Source organism: Melanerpes formicivorus, unplaced genomic scaffold, assembly GCF_026170545.1.
Source record: "Melanerpes formicivorus ecotype bairdi unplaced genomic scaffold, bMelFor1.0.p_v2 SCAF_29, whole genome shotgun sequence".
Classification (NCBI taxonomy): Eukaryota; Metazoa; Chordata; class Aves; order Piciformes; family Picidae; genus Melanerpes; species Melanerpes formicivorus.
In genome coordinates, this window is record NW_027142381.1 from 8,686,861 (window position 1) to 8,699,758 (window position 12,898).

At 62.7% G+C, this 12,898-nt stretch overlaps 1 protein-coding gene across 1 annotated transcript in view; it reads left to right on the forward strand.

Moving 5' to 3' along the window:
* Positions 1-12,898, forward strand: part of MNT (MAX network transcriptional repressor) — a 41,429-nt gene extending 28,531 nt beyond the window's left edge. Inside the window, exons 5-6 of the mRNA XM_068154892.1 lie at positions 7,970-8,162; positions 11,258-12,898. Of these exons, the coding sequence (XP_068010993.1) occupies positions 7,970-8,162; positions 11,258-11,973 (909 nt within the window). The 3' untranslated portion in view covers positions 11,974-12,898. The remainder of the gene's footprint in view (positions 1-7,969; positions 8,163-11,257) is intronic.

Below are 12,898 nucleotides of genomic sequence, written 5' to 3' on the forward strand. Positions count from 1 at the left end.
ACACTGCACATGGCCTCGGCTGCTAGGAGGGGGCTGCAGGGCAGCAGCCACGCCTGGGATTGCAGCTCTGGGCAGCCTGATCCGGCTGAAGATGCTCTGCTGACTGCAGGGGGGTTGGACCCAGTGACCTTTAAAGGTCCTTTCCACCCCAGACTGCTCTGAGGGGAGCAGCTCCTGCCGGCTGCTGGGGGCCAGAGCTGTCAGCGGTGCGGGGTGGTCTCTGCTGCAGGCTTGGGGCTTAGAGCCTGAGCTTTGGAGGCTTTGAGGCTGCGGTGGGCACAGAGGGTGGTAGCCTGCAGTGCTTGTGCTGCTCCTCTCCCTCACACACAAGCTGTGACTGCTGCCCAGCCGCTGAGACCTGGCCCCTGCGGGACCCCTCCCCACACCTTGGGTCGTGCCGCTTGTGCTTCCACAGGGGGAACCCAAGGCCCTGGTGTGGTGCTGGGCAGGGGCTGTGGGGAGGCTGCTGTGGAGGTGCGGGTGCGGCTGCAGGCAGATGCGGGTGCAGGCAGGTGCGGGTGTGGGTGCGGCTGCAGGCAGGTGCGGGTGAGGCTGTAGGCAGGTGCAGGTGCAGGCAGGTGCGGCTGCAGGCAGGTGTGGGTGAGGCTGCAGGCAGGTGCGGGTGAGGCTGCAGGCAGGTGCGGGTGAGGCTGCAGGCAGGTGCGGCTGCAGGCAGGTGCGGGTGCAGGCAGGTGAGGCTGCAGGCAGGTGCGGGTGCGGCTGCAGGCAGGTGCGGCTGCAGGCAGGTGCGGCTGCAGGCAGGTGCGGCTGCAGGCAGGTGAGGCTGCAGGCAGGTGCGGGTGCGGCTGCAGGCAGGTGAGGCTGCAGGCAGGTGAGGCTGCAGGCAGGTGCGGGTGCAGGCAGGTGCGGGTGAGGCTGCAGGCAGGTGCGGGTGCAGGCAGGTGCGGGTGCAGGCAGGTGCGGGTGAGGCTGCAGGCAGGTGCGGGTGCAGGCAGGTGCGGGTGCGGGTGCAGGCAGGTGCGGCTGTAGGCAGGTGCGGCTGTAGGCAGGTGCGGGTGCAGGCAGGTGCGGGTGCAGTGGTGCCTGCGGTGGGGCTCTCGGGCCGGGACCTGCCCGTCCCTGGCGCCGGTGCCAGGCTCGCCCCTCGGGCACCGCTGCGGGATTCCATCTCCTGGCGCCAGCAGAGGCAGCGGTTGCCACGGCAACCACGGCTTTGGTTCCCCTGGCAACCGGCCGGGGTTCCACACAAGTGGGAGAGGAACCACTGCTGCCTCTGCGGCCCCGCCCTGCCGGCCCCGCCCTGCCGGCCCCGCCCTGCCGGCCCCGCCCTGCCGGCCCCACCCTGCCGGCCCCACCCTGCCTGCACGCCGCAGGGCGCTGCGGGGCCCTGCAGGCAGCCTGGGGCTGGGAGCTGCAGGGAGCATCCCTCTGCAGGCAGGCTCCAGTGGTGCCTTCGGCGCTGCCGGGCAGGGGCTGGGGGCAGCCTGGCTCCACAGGGGCAGACAGCCCTCGGTTTCCCAGCTTCCCTGGGCCCTCCTCCGTCACGGCAGGCTGGGTGGAGCTGGAGCAGGTGGCTTCTCTGGAGGCTGAGCCTCACAGTCTGCTCATCACCCCTGAAGAGCTTGAGAGGAAAGTCAGCCTGGTGAGGAGTGCCCCAGACTGCTGCCAGCAATGCAGGACCCCAGGGTACTGCAGGGGAGTGTGGCAGCCTTGGGCTGTTTGCGGCCCCCAGGCTCCTCAGCATCACAGTGGTCTGGGTTGGAAGGGATCTCCAGAGGTCTTCTGGTCCCTCCGTGCCTTGTGTGGGTTTGGTTGCTGCAGCCATGCTGGAGCCAGGCTGGTGGACTGCTTGTACTGTAGGTGTGCTGCACCACTGCAGTCACTGCAAGGACTGGATCTTTCCCTGAGGACTGAGCTTCTTTCCCCTGATCCAGGGATCAGATCTCAGCCTGGCACTGGAGGTGCTGCCAGGCTGGCTCCTGTGGGGGTCCTGCAGGTGGCATTGCTGCTGGGGAACCCTCCCTGGCCCTGCTGTACTGCAGTGGCTGCAGTCCCACTAGCAGAGGGTTAAAGGCATCTGGCTGAGGCTTGCAGATCACTGTGGTGAGTGCTCATTGATGAGCAATTGTTAATCAGTGAGCACCACCTAATAACCACAGCAGCCTGGAAGATGTTCCTGGAAGAGCTGGTAATTGAAAGTGTGTTGTTGAATTGCTGCTGTGGTGTTTGTCAGGGGAGGGTGTTGGGGTTCTCTTTCAAGAGGAGGCTTTTAAACCTCACCACTGCCAGCTCCAGGGCCAGCACAGCTCTGGAGGCGAGCTCAGAGCCAGCCCTGGGGGCATTGTTTTCCATCATGCCATAAGAATAAAGCAATTTAATTACAGGCAGCTAGGAGATGGCAAATCCTCCTCAGTGACAAGGGGCTGTTGCAGTGCAGGGCCAGCAGTGGGCTGTGTCTGGTCACCAAATAACAGCCAGTGGGGCTGGGCACCACCCCGGCACCACCCCAGCACCACCCCAGCACTTGGGCACAAAGGAGCAGGGGGGTGGAGCTGGCACCACGGTGCTGCTGGGCTGGCTTCAGGAGCCTGGGTGGGCAGAAGCTGCTTGGAGGCTGGCAGCTGCCTGTGAAGGGGGCAGAGCACCTCACAAGCACAGCCAGGTATGGATGGATTCTGACTGGGTCACTGCTCTTTGGATGAAGGAGCTCTGCCCCACTGCCCTTGCTTCTGCCTGCAGCTGCTCTGCTGGGGGCTGCACTGGAGCAGCTCACAGCCAGGTCCTGGCTCCTCTGCAAGCACTGAAGGACCTCTCAGCTTCCAGCTCAGGCTGCTTTTCCTGGGCCCCTCCTGCCACCTTCTGACCTTCAGACCTGTTCTTGCAGGGGTCCTCATCCCTGCAGCCAGCCACTGCTGTGCTCCCAGCCTCAGCTCCCTGCCTCACACCATGCTCAGGAGCTGAACTGTGAAGGCTGCAAATGTTTGATCAGCTCCTGCCCAGCAGAGCCAGCAGCTGCCCTGCAGCACTCCCCAGCCAGGGAGAGCCAGGGCTGGATTCCCATGGGAGTGAGGAGCCCCATTCTTGCTTGCTGGGGCAGATGAGCTTCCCCCAGCTCAGGACCAGGATTTGTTGGCTCTTGTGGCATGTTTTTAAGTGCAGAGAAGTGCAAAATCTAAATCAGCTTCAAAGTTGTAGCTTCTGTAGCTTCCCTGCACTGCAGAGTGGAAGTTGCCTGGGCAACCAGGGCCTCCTGCTCCTTCCTGGTAAAAAAAGCAAGCCCACAACCATCTCTCTGCAAACAGAAGGAGAAGAGGCTGTGCTGGAGTTTGTTGCTTGGAAAAGAGCAGTCCTGGGAGGGGGGATGGGGGCAGGGCTGGGGGGAATCGTGCTGCCATCCATGGCACACGTGGGGCATGCTCAGACCCAGCCTCAGCAGCTTTGGGGGGCAGAGCTCTGCTGCTCAGGGAGCTCTGGGTGGCATCTGCCACGAGCAGCCATGGCCAAGGCATGCCTGGGCCAGGCAGAGCTGCTTGGTTTGAACTCTCCTCAGGATTGCTCACCTTCTGGTGCAGCCTTCCTGCAGCCTTCCTGGGGGGCTCCAGACCTGGCCCCTGCCCCTGCAAGACAGGGCAGAGGAAAGCAGCATCTTCTGTGGAAGGAGCTCAGGAGCAAGGGTTTGAGGCCTCAGGCCAAGGCTGGGGATGTGCAGCCCTCAGGATCCAGGCAGATGGCTGAATTGTCATCCCAGGTACCAGCCCCTTGCTGGAACCTTCACCCTTGCTGCTCTGGGGGCTGGGGCTGGGGGGTGGGTCCCAGGCACAGCTCTCTGCAGGCCTTGGTTTCAGACCATGGAAGACAGCTGCTTGGCTCTTTGTAGCAATTCCTCTTACTGAAACTCCACGTGATCTGATGGAGCTGCAGGGTCCCCTCTGCCTGTTGCCTCCTGCCAGCTCTGGGGGAAGATCCCAGAGGTGTGGTGAAAGGAATGTCTGTGTGGGAGCTGCTTCTGTTGGAGCTTGGGGCAGGAGCTGTGGTGGTGCTGCTGCTGTGGTGAGACATTCCTGGCTTGGAGAGAGCCTGGGGCCCAGCACATGTCCCCAGAGCTGCTTCTGCTGGGGAGTAGGTAGGTGAGCAAAGGCAGGATGCCTGAGGGTTGGCTCTCACTGTGGACTTTCTACTGCCCTGGCAGCTGCTGTGGGCAGGGTGAGCAGCAGCAGAGAGCCTGGTGGCCCCCTGCCCAGGGGCTGCTGGGGGGGCTGGGCAGGGGGGACACAGCCCTTCCATACTGCTGTGAAGTACAGCGGCAGGAGGCCCCCTGCTCCTCTCCCCTCCCTGGCAGGTTCCTGTGGGTGCTGCACGGAGGCCAGTGGGGCAGGGTCAGGTCCATTGCAGCTCCTGGGAGGGGCTGTACCCTGCTGGGGAGGGAGCTGCTGAGGAGGGAGCTGCTGGCTGCAGTTCATCACTCACACCCAGTGCCTCCTCAGCCCAAGCAGCAGCTCGGCAGGGAGATCCACAGTGAGCTGCATCCCAGAATAGTTTCTGAAGGATGACTGGTGCCAGCAGAGACTCCATCCCATCTGCTCCTCCAGCAGCTCCCTTGGAGAGCACCCAGCCTGTGGCTGGCAGCCCTGGCTGGCTGAGGAGCCCCAGGAGCAGCCTGGGCTGGGGGCTCCTGGGGAGGACTGGAGCCCACGGGATGGGCTTGGAGCAGTGCCAGCTCCTAAGGGCTGCAGTGCAGCACCCAGGGAGCACCAGAGCTGGCTGGGACACCTCCTGCTGCTCACTAAGGGTCTGCCTGCATTTGCAGTAATTAAAAGTTTGTAACTAATTAGCAGCTGCCTCCCATACCTCCCAGGCCTGCTCTCCCCCGGTGCTGGGAGGCTTCCCTCACAGCAGGGAAGGAAGCCAAGTCTGCCTGAGCATGCTGGTGCTGTGCAGAGCAGGCTGCTGGGATTTCTTGCTGAGCTCTTCCTGGAAAGCCACATTCCTGGAGTCTGTCCCTGCCTGGTTCCTGCCCTTGCCTGGATCCTGTCCTGTGGTGCCCCTGCGTGCCAGGGCACAGAGCCTGCTGGAGAGCCTTGCTGCAGAGGGGCTGCTGGCTGCAGAGGGGCTGCTGGCTGCAGAGGGGCTGCAGAGGGGCTGCTGGCTGCAGGCAGGGGCTGCTGGCTGCAGAGGGGCTGCTGGCTGCAGGCAGGGGCTGCTGGCTGCAGAGGGGCTGCAGAGGGGCTGCTGGCTGCAGGCAGGGGCTGCTGGCTGCAGAGGGGCTGCTGGCTGCAGAGGGGCTGCTGGCTGCAGAGGGGCTGCTGGCTGTAGAGGGGCTGCTGGCTGCAGAGGGGCTGCTGGCTGCAGGCAGGGGCTGCTGGCTGCAGGCAGGGGCTGCTGGCTGCAGAGGGGCTGCTGGCTGCAGAGGGGCTGCTGGCTGCAGGCAGGGGCTGCTGGCTGCAGAGGGGCTGCTGGCTGCAGAGGGGCTGCTGGCTGCAGGCAGGGGCTGCTGGCTGCAGGCAGGGGCTGCTGGCTGCAGAGGGGCTGCTGGCTGCAGAGGGGCTGCTGGCTGCAGGCAGGGGCTGCAGAGGGGCTGCTGGCTGCAGGCAGGGGCTGCTGGCTGCAGGCAGGGGCTGCTGGCTGCAGAGGGGCTGCTGGCTGCAGAGGGGCTGCTGGCTGTAGAGGGGCTGCTGGCTGCAGGCAGGGGCTGCTGGCTGCAGAGGGGCTGCTGGCTGCAGAGGGGCTGCTGGCTGCAGGCAGGGGCTGCAGAGGGGCTGCTGGCTGCAGGCAGGGGCTGCTGGCTGCAGGCAGGGGCTGCAGGCTCAGCCCTGCTCCTGCTGCCCTCTCCCCAGAGCAGGCAGGCAGGCAGCTGAGCTCCCTGCTGGCACCTCTGACCCCGGGCACAGCAGCAGGCACCTTGCTCCCGGCCTCCCCCATGCCCTCCGTGTGCCACCCCCGGCGCCGTGGCTGCCAGCACGTCTCAGCAGGGTGCCCCTGGGGCTTTCTGGGTCAGGCAGAGTGGGGAACTGGGGCTCAGGCTGGAGCCTGGACTTTGGCTTCAGCCACGTGTGCATCTCAGAGCTGTCTCTGGGCTGGGAGCCAGGGAGTCCTGGAGTCCCCACCCTGCCTACCTGCCTGCCTGGCACCACAGCCTCTGCTGCTGGCCCAGGGAGCCCTGGCCTCTGGGGCCTCCCACTGCAAAGCCTTGCTGTGGAGAAGCCCCAGGTGTGCTGTCTGCCTGAGAGAGCAGCCAGAGGCACAGGCCTGCCCCTTGGCCTGCAGGCTGCCCAGCTGGGGGGGCTTTTGCCCAGGGGCAGAGCTGTGCTGAGAGCAGCTGTCTGCACACACACCTCTGGAGGGGCTGTGCCCTGCTGGTCTGCATTGTTTGGCCAGCTTAAAGAGTTCCTTTTTTGGGTACTACCAGGACAAAGGTCCCTTTGCTGTGCCACTTTGCTGTCCTTGTAGTGTGAGGAGGCAGGAGCTCCCTGAGTCAGTGCTGGCTGAGGCTGAATGAAAGGCAGGCTGCAGAGCTATTTCTGGCTGATGTTGGAGATCAGAGCCCAGCAGAACCATCAAACACAGACTGCAGAACCTGGGAGGGGAATGAGCAGTGTGTGTGCTCAGAGCAGCCTGGGGCTGATCCCTGCTGCCCTGCTGAGGCTGAGCTTGGCTCTCAGGCAGCCTCTGCCAGCACCAAGTGGTTCCCTGGGGCTGGTGCTCCCTGAGGCAAGTGTGAGTGAGGCTCCCAACAGTGACCCAGAGCCTCAGGGGGTGGGCAGGCTGTGTGTGGGTCTGAGTGAGGCTCCCAGCAGTGACCCAGGGCCTCAGGGGGTGGGCAGGCTGTGTGTGGGTCTGTGAGTGAGGCTCCCAGCAGTGACCCAGAGCCTCAGGGGGTGGGCAGGCTGTGTGTGGGTCTGAGTGAGGCTCCCAGCAGTGACCCAGGGCCTCAGGGGGTGGGCAGGCTGTGTGTGGGTCTGAGTGAGGCTCCCAGCAGTGACCCAGGGCCTCAGGGGGTGGGCAGGCTGTGTGTGGGTCTGAGTGAGGCTCCCAGCAGTGACCCAGGGCCTCAGGGGGTGGGCAGGCTGTGTGTGGGTCTGAGTGAGGCTCCCAGCAGTGACCCAGAGCCTCAGGGGGTGGGCAGGCTGTGTGTGGGTCTGTGAGGATCCCAGCAGTGACCCAGAGCCTCAGGGGGTGGGCAGGCTGTGTGTGGGTCTGCAGAGTCTTCAGTTTGTCTCTTCTGTGCTGAGGGTAAGTGCTGGGCTGGGCTGGGGAGCAGCTTCTCTGTCCTGTTGCTATTCAGTGCTCACTGCTGGCTTAAAGTCCTCTGACCCCATACTTTCTGTGGGGATCAGCTGTTGCCTTCCTGCTGCCCTGCTCAGGAACTGATGCCCTTCAGGTCTGTGTGGTTCCTGTTCCCCAGCAGTGGTGTTTGGCATCTCTGTCCTGTTCTGGCTGAGGCAGCAGCTCCCTGCCTTGCTGCCTCCAGTTCCCAGCATCGTCAGAGGAGAGCATTCACTGCTCCTTGGTGTTTGACCTCAGGATTTCCTGTGTCAGGCAAAGTCTTGTCAGCTCCCAGCCACCTCTCCTGGCTCAGGAGCTGTTGGTGTGGTGTGTGTGGCTCAGGAGCTAATGAGTACTTGTGCTTTTCCTTCTGGCCCCCTCCAGGCTCCCTGCCCAGGACTGCTGTGCTGCTCACAGAACTGCACCATCCCTTTGTCAGCTTCTGTGCCCCAAACTTGTCTCTCCTCCCCAGCAGCTGCCAGCACCTGGTGTGGTTAAGCACTTCAGTTTGGGAGGCTCATCAGGTCTCCTTCATAAGGCAGAAGGCAGTTGGCCAAGGGCACCCTCCAGGGCTGGGGTTGGTTTGTGGCCAGCTCCTGTCCCGCTGGCTGAATTTGCAAGGTGTAACTACACCTGAGCACTTTCTACAGCAGCATGAGGGGCTGTGGGCAGGGGAGGGAGCAGGTGCCTGTGGCTTGTGCTTGCCTTTACTCCTCTCATTTCTTTTGCTTCCCTCTGTGTTCAGACTTTAAAGAGGAAGGAGAAGGAGTACGAGCACGAGATGGAGCGGCTGGCGCGGGAGAAGATCGCGACGCAGCAGCGCCTGGCGGAGCTGAAGAACGAGCTGAGCCAGTGGATGGACGTCCTGGAGATTGACAGGATCATTCGACAGACAGTCCAGCCAGAGGATGACCAGGCATCTACCTCCACTGCATCAGGTACCAGCCTTCTGCTCCCCTCACCACCCCCACTCCCCCCCCTGCGCGCGGCGGTAGGGGGATCCGCGCTGAGCGCCCTCGGGGCTGTGGAGCCGCAGCAGGCTGCTCGGGGAGGTGGCTGAGGCTCCTCCCCTGAGAGCATCCAAGGTGAGGCTGCACAAGGCTCTGGGCAGCCTGTGAGGAGAGGCTGAGGGAGCTGGGCTTGCTTAGCCTGGAGAAGAGGAAACTCAGGGGAGACCTTCTTGCTCTCTACAACTACCTTAAGGGGGGTTGTAGACAGGCAGAGGTTGGTCTCTTCTCCCAGGCAGCCAGCACCAGAACAAGAGCACACAGTCTCAGGCTGTGCCAGGGGAGGTTTAGGCTGGAGGTCAGGAGGAAGTTCTACACAGAGAGAGAGATTGCCCATTGGAATGGGCTGCCTGGGGAGGTGGTGGAGTCACCATCCCTGGAGATGTTCAGGAGACTTGCTGGGGTGCTTGGTGCCATGGTTCAGTTGATCAGGTGGTGTTGGGTGAGAGGTTGGACTCGATCTTGAAGGTCTCTTCCAACCTGGTCTGGTCTGGTCTGGTCTGGTCTGGTCTATTCTATTCTATTCTATATTCTATTCTATTCTATTCTATTCTATTCTATTCTATCTAGTGGAGGATGTCCCTGCTGAGTGCAGAGGAGGTTGGACTGGGGGAGCTTTGGAGGTCCCTTCCAGCCTGTGACTCATTCTGTGGTTCTTTGTGTCAGGCTCAGGCAGAAGGAGTTCAGGTGGTTGGAGGTCATTGTGGGCTGGTGGCACCGCTGCTGCCTGCCTGGAGCGAGCTGAAAAGCAGGCAGCAGTGGTGGACAGCTGCAGGGGGCAGGCCTGCAGGGTCAGGCTGTGGAGATCCTGGCCTGCAGAGCTCAGCTTTCCTCTCGCACAGCTCTGCGTCTCTGCTTGCTGCGGCTGCCTGCTGTGTGAGCACCCAGATGGATTTGTGGGTGTGTGTGGGGGGTGCTCAGCCGTGTAGAGGAGGAGGAGTCGGTGCAGGAAGGCTCACCAGAGCCTTTGAGGAGCTTAATGAGCCTTCACGTTGTGTGAAAAGGATTCCCGGTGAGGAAGAAACGATGCTGATGAGTAGCTGAGGTGCTGCTCCCTGTGACGTTTCTGGGGGGTAGGAGGGTGGCTGCTCTCCTCCAGAGCAGTGCCCTGCAGCAGGAGGAGCAGGCAGCCTGTGGGTGCACAGAGCTCTGCTCTCCAGGGATGGGGAGGCTCCAGCAGGCGTAGCTGTGCCAGCAGCAGGCCTGCCAAGCTGTGCCAGTGCCTGCTCTGGGTGCCCTGGGCTGATGGTGCAGCAGATTCCAGGAAGGGAGGACCTGGAGTTTCCTGATTCATTCAGGCTTGTGCCAGGCTCATCACCTCTGAGCACGCTGGCAGACTCCAGGCATGGGTGGATGGCAGCTAAGGGTAGGAGGGAGCTTGATCAGGACGGTGCCAGCCCCGCAGCCGGCTGCCGCGCAAGGGTCGCTTCAGCTAGCCCTGAGCACAGAGCCTGTGCAGGGGAGGGGCTCCCTGGCCCCCCTGCTGCTGGGCTGCCCTCCAGCAGGCAGTGCCCTGCTTGTCTTCCTGATCTCCATGGGGTCAGCACCTTCCTGCCTGGCTTCCTCAGTTCCTGGGCTGGAGGAGGGTCAGTGTTCCAGAACCAGGCAAGGAGCTTGCTGCTGTGTTTCTCCATGGCTGCTCCCTTCCTGCTCTGGGGGCAGGAGGGCTGGTACCGACCTGGGCACAGCTGGAGAGGGAAGGAGACCCTGCTCCTCTTCAGCCAGGCACAGCTCAGCCCAGGTGCTCTCTGTCTGCCTCTGCCTGCTGAGTGAGACTTCTCACTCTGAGAGACATCTCTCAGCCTCTTGTGAGCTCCCAGCTCTAGTTGGGGCTTCGAGTCGGTCTGGCTGCCTGGCTCTAGATCCTTGACCCACAGGCAGGGAGAGGAGGGGAGGGGAGGAGTGTGCCAGCCCCGCAGGGCTCGGTGGAGCCTGCTGTGCCGTGCCGTGCCGGGCGGTGCTGTGCTGCCTGCAGCTCAGCGACTCCTCCTGCTGTTGCCTCTGCTGCCTGCACTGCCTCGCAGGGAGGCTGCTTCCTCCGGGCCCTGCTGCTTCCCTGTCCTATGGGAGTGTGGTAGTTCGAGGCTGTGCCTTTAAGAATCATTCCCAGATCTTGGACAGAAAGTGGCAGAATGTAAACAGATCGCTCTTGGGTGTGAAAAGGAAAAGAATGACAGCTCTAAACATCCCCACTGGAGAAGGTAACAGACTGAAGCTGCTTGTGCAAAACCATCTCTCTCTCCTGGCTTCCTTGGGCTGGGAAATGCTGAGTGGCTTCTGCTTGGCCTTGGCTGCACTGCTCTGTTGTGGCTGATCTTAACTTCTCTGTCTTCTCCTTTCCCTTTGTGACCAGCAGGGTAGGAAAGGAGGCAGGGAAGGGAGAAGCAATTAGCTGCTCCTGGTCCTTGGCCAGGGAGGTCCTTGTGCTGTCCATCAGTTGTAAATGTTGCCACTGCTGTATATTTTGTACCTGTCCATTGCATTCCATTGCAGATTGTAGTTCTGCTTGTGAGCAGCTTCCATTCAGAGAGGGCAGCGAGGCTGGGGAGAGGCCTCGGGCACAGCCCTGGGAGGAGAGGCTGAGGGAGCTGGGGTTGCTTAGCCTGGAGAGGAGGAGGCTCAGGGGAGACCTTCTTGCTCTCTCCAACTCCCTGAAGGGAGGTTGTAGCCAGGTGGGGGTTGGTCTCTTCTCCCAGGCAGCCAGCAGCAGAACAAGAGGACACAGTCTCAAGCTGTGCCAGGGGAGGTTTAGGCTGGAGGGGAGGAAAAAGTTCTTCCCAGCAAGAGGAATTTGCCCTTGGGATGTGCTGCCCAGGGAGGTGGTGGAGTCCCCATCCCTGGAGGTGCTCAAGAGGGGACTGGATGTGGCACTTGGAGCCCTGGTTTAGCTGTCAGGAGGTGCTGGGTGACAGCTTGGACTTGGTGATCTCTGAGGCCTCTGCCAACCTTCTTGATGCTGTGGTTTCCTGTTGGGGAGGGGGCGCGGGGGGCGGTGCAGCCCACCACACTGCTCTGATTTCTTGCAGAGGGCGAAGACAACATGGATGAGGACATGGAGGACGACAGGCCAGTGAACTCCCTACCCAAGCTCCCCCAGCGCCAGCACCCCGAGCTGCTGAAAGCCGTCCCCGCCGCCGCCGCGCCCCACCACCCGGCAGTCCTGCCCCAGCCCCTCGCCCTGCCGCAGAAGCAGCCCCCGGCCCCCGGGCAGCCCCCGCTGCCGACGCAAGCCCTGGTGCCGCCGCAGGCCATGGTGCCCGCACAGACTCACCTGGTGGCGGCCTCCACCGTGCAATCGACTGTTATCGCCCACACGGCCACCACCCACGCCTCGGTCATCCAGACTGTCAACCACGTGCTGCAGGGCCCCCCGGCCAAGCACATCGCCCACATCGCACCTTCCACCTCCAGCCCCGTGCCGCTGGGCGCCGCCGCCCAGCCCATCGGCCACATCACTGTGCACCCCGCCGCCATCAACCACATGGCGCACCTGGGCCAGCAGCTGCCCCTCTACCCCCAGCCCGTGGCCGTCAGCCAGCCCGTGGTGAGCCACATCGCCCACACCATCTCCCACCAGCCGGTGAACGGAACCACCAGCCTGGGCCAGCCGGCCGTGATGGCCAAGCCCGCCGTGGGCACCCAGGTGGTGCACCACCCGCAGCTGGTGGGGCAGACGGTCCTCAACCCGGTGACTATGGTGACCATGCCCTCCTTCCCCGTCAGCACGCTCAAGCTGGCCTAGGGAGAGAGGGAGAGAGGGGAGGGGAGCTCCGCAGCAGCCAGGAGGGCTTTGTCGGGAGCCTTTCCTCGACATTCCAAACATTCCAGCCGCGGGAGGGACGCGCGGAGGACACCGGGGAGGGAGCGAGGGGCAGCAGGCAGGGCTGGGCCGACCCTCAGCCGTCCAGCGACCCCCCCCCCACCTGCCCCTGCCGGCAGCGAGGGAGCAGGGCTGGGAGGTGGGAGGTGAGGAGGGGGCGGGGTGGGGGAGGGGAGGGGGGGCTGGGGGTGGGGGGGGGAGGGGATGGCCTCTCTGCACTTGAATTTTGCTAATCTGAGGACACTTCAGAGGCGTTGTTGACGGTGATTTATTATTATTTCCTTTGGTTTGTTTTCCTTTCCCCTGTGTAATCGGTGACCCTATGGCTATGTTGTTCTTAAAGAGAGTTTTAATTCCCCCTCCTCTCCTCCCCCCTCCCCTTCCCCTCCCCTCCCCCTCCTCCCCTCCCCCCTCCCCTCCCCTCTCCCTTTTCTGTGTTGCTTCTTTGTAGAATAAAACAACAACGAAACTTTGCTGATCTCTGTATCGAGACCTTTGGAGTAGAGCAAGGATGGGGGGAGAGGGGGAAGGGGGGGGGAAGAGGGGAGCCAAACCCACACCCCCCCCTCCCCTCCCCCCTCCCCCCCCCCCCCAGAAGCCCATATATTTATATATGTGTGTATCTGTGTGTACATAGCTGTATATGCATATATATAGATATATAAATATAACCTCGGCAGGAGGCCTTCTTGTAAAGGGTTGACTCTTTTGCAGGGTGATCAGGGCCCCCCTCCCCAAAACAAAACCAACCCCACACAAAAGGAACCAACCTCAGCCTTTGTTGTTGCTGGCTTTTTGTTGCTGTTGTTGTGTTTTGTTTTCTATTTGTTCTTTGGTTTGGTTGCTG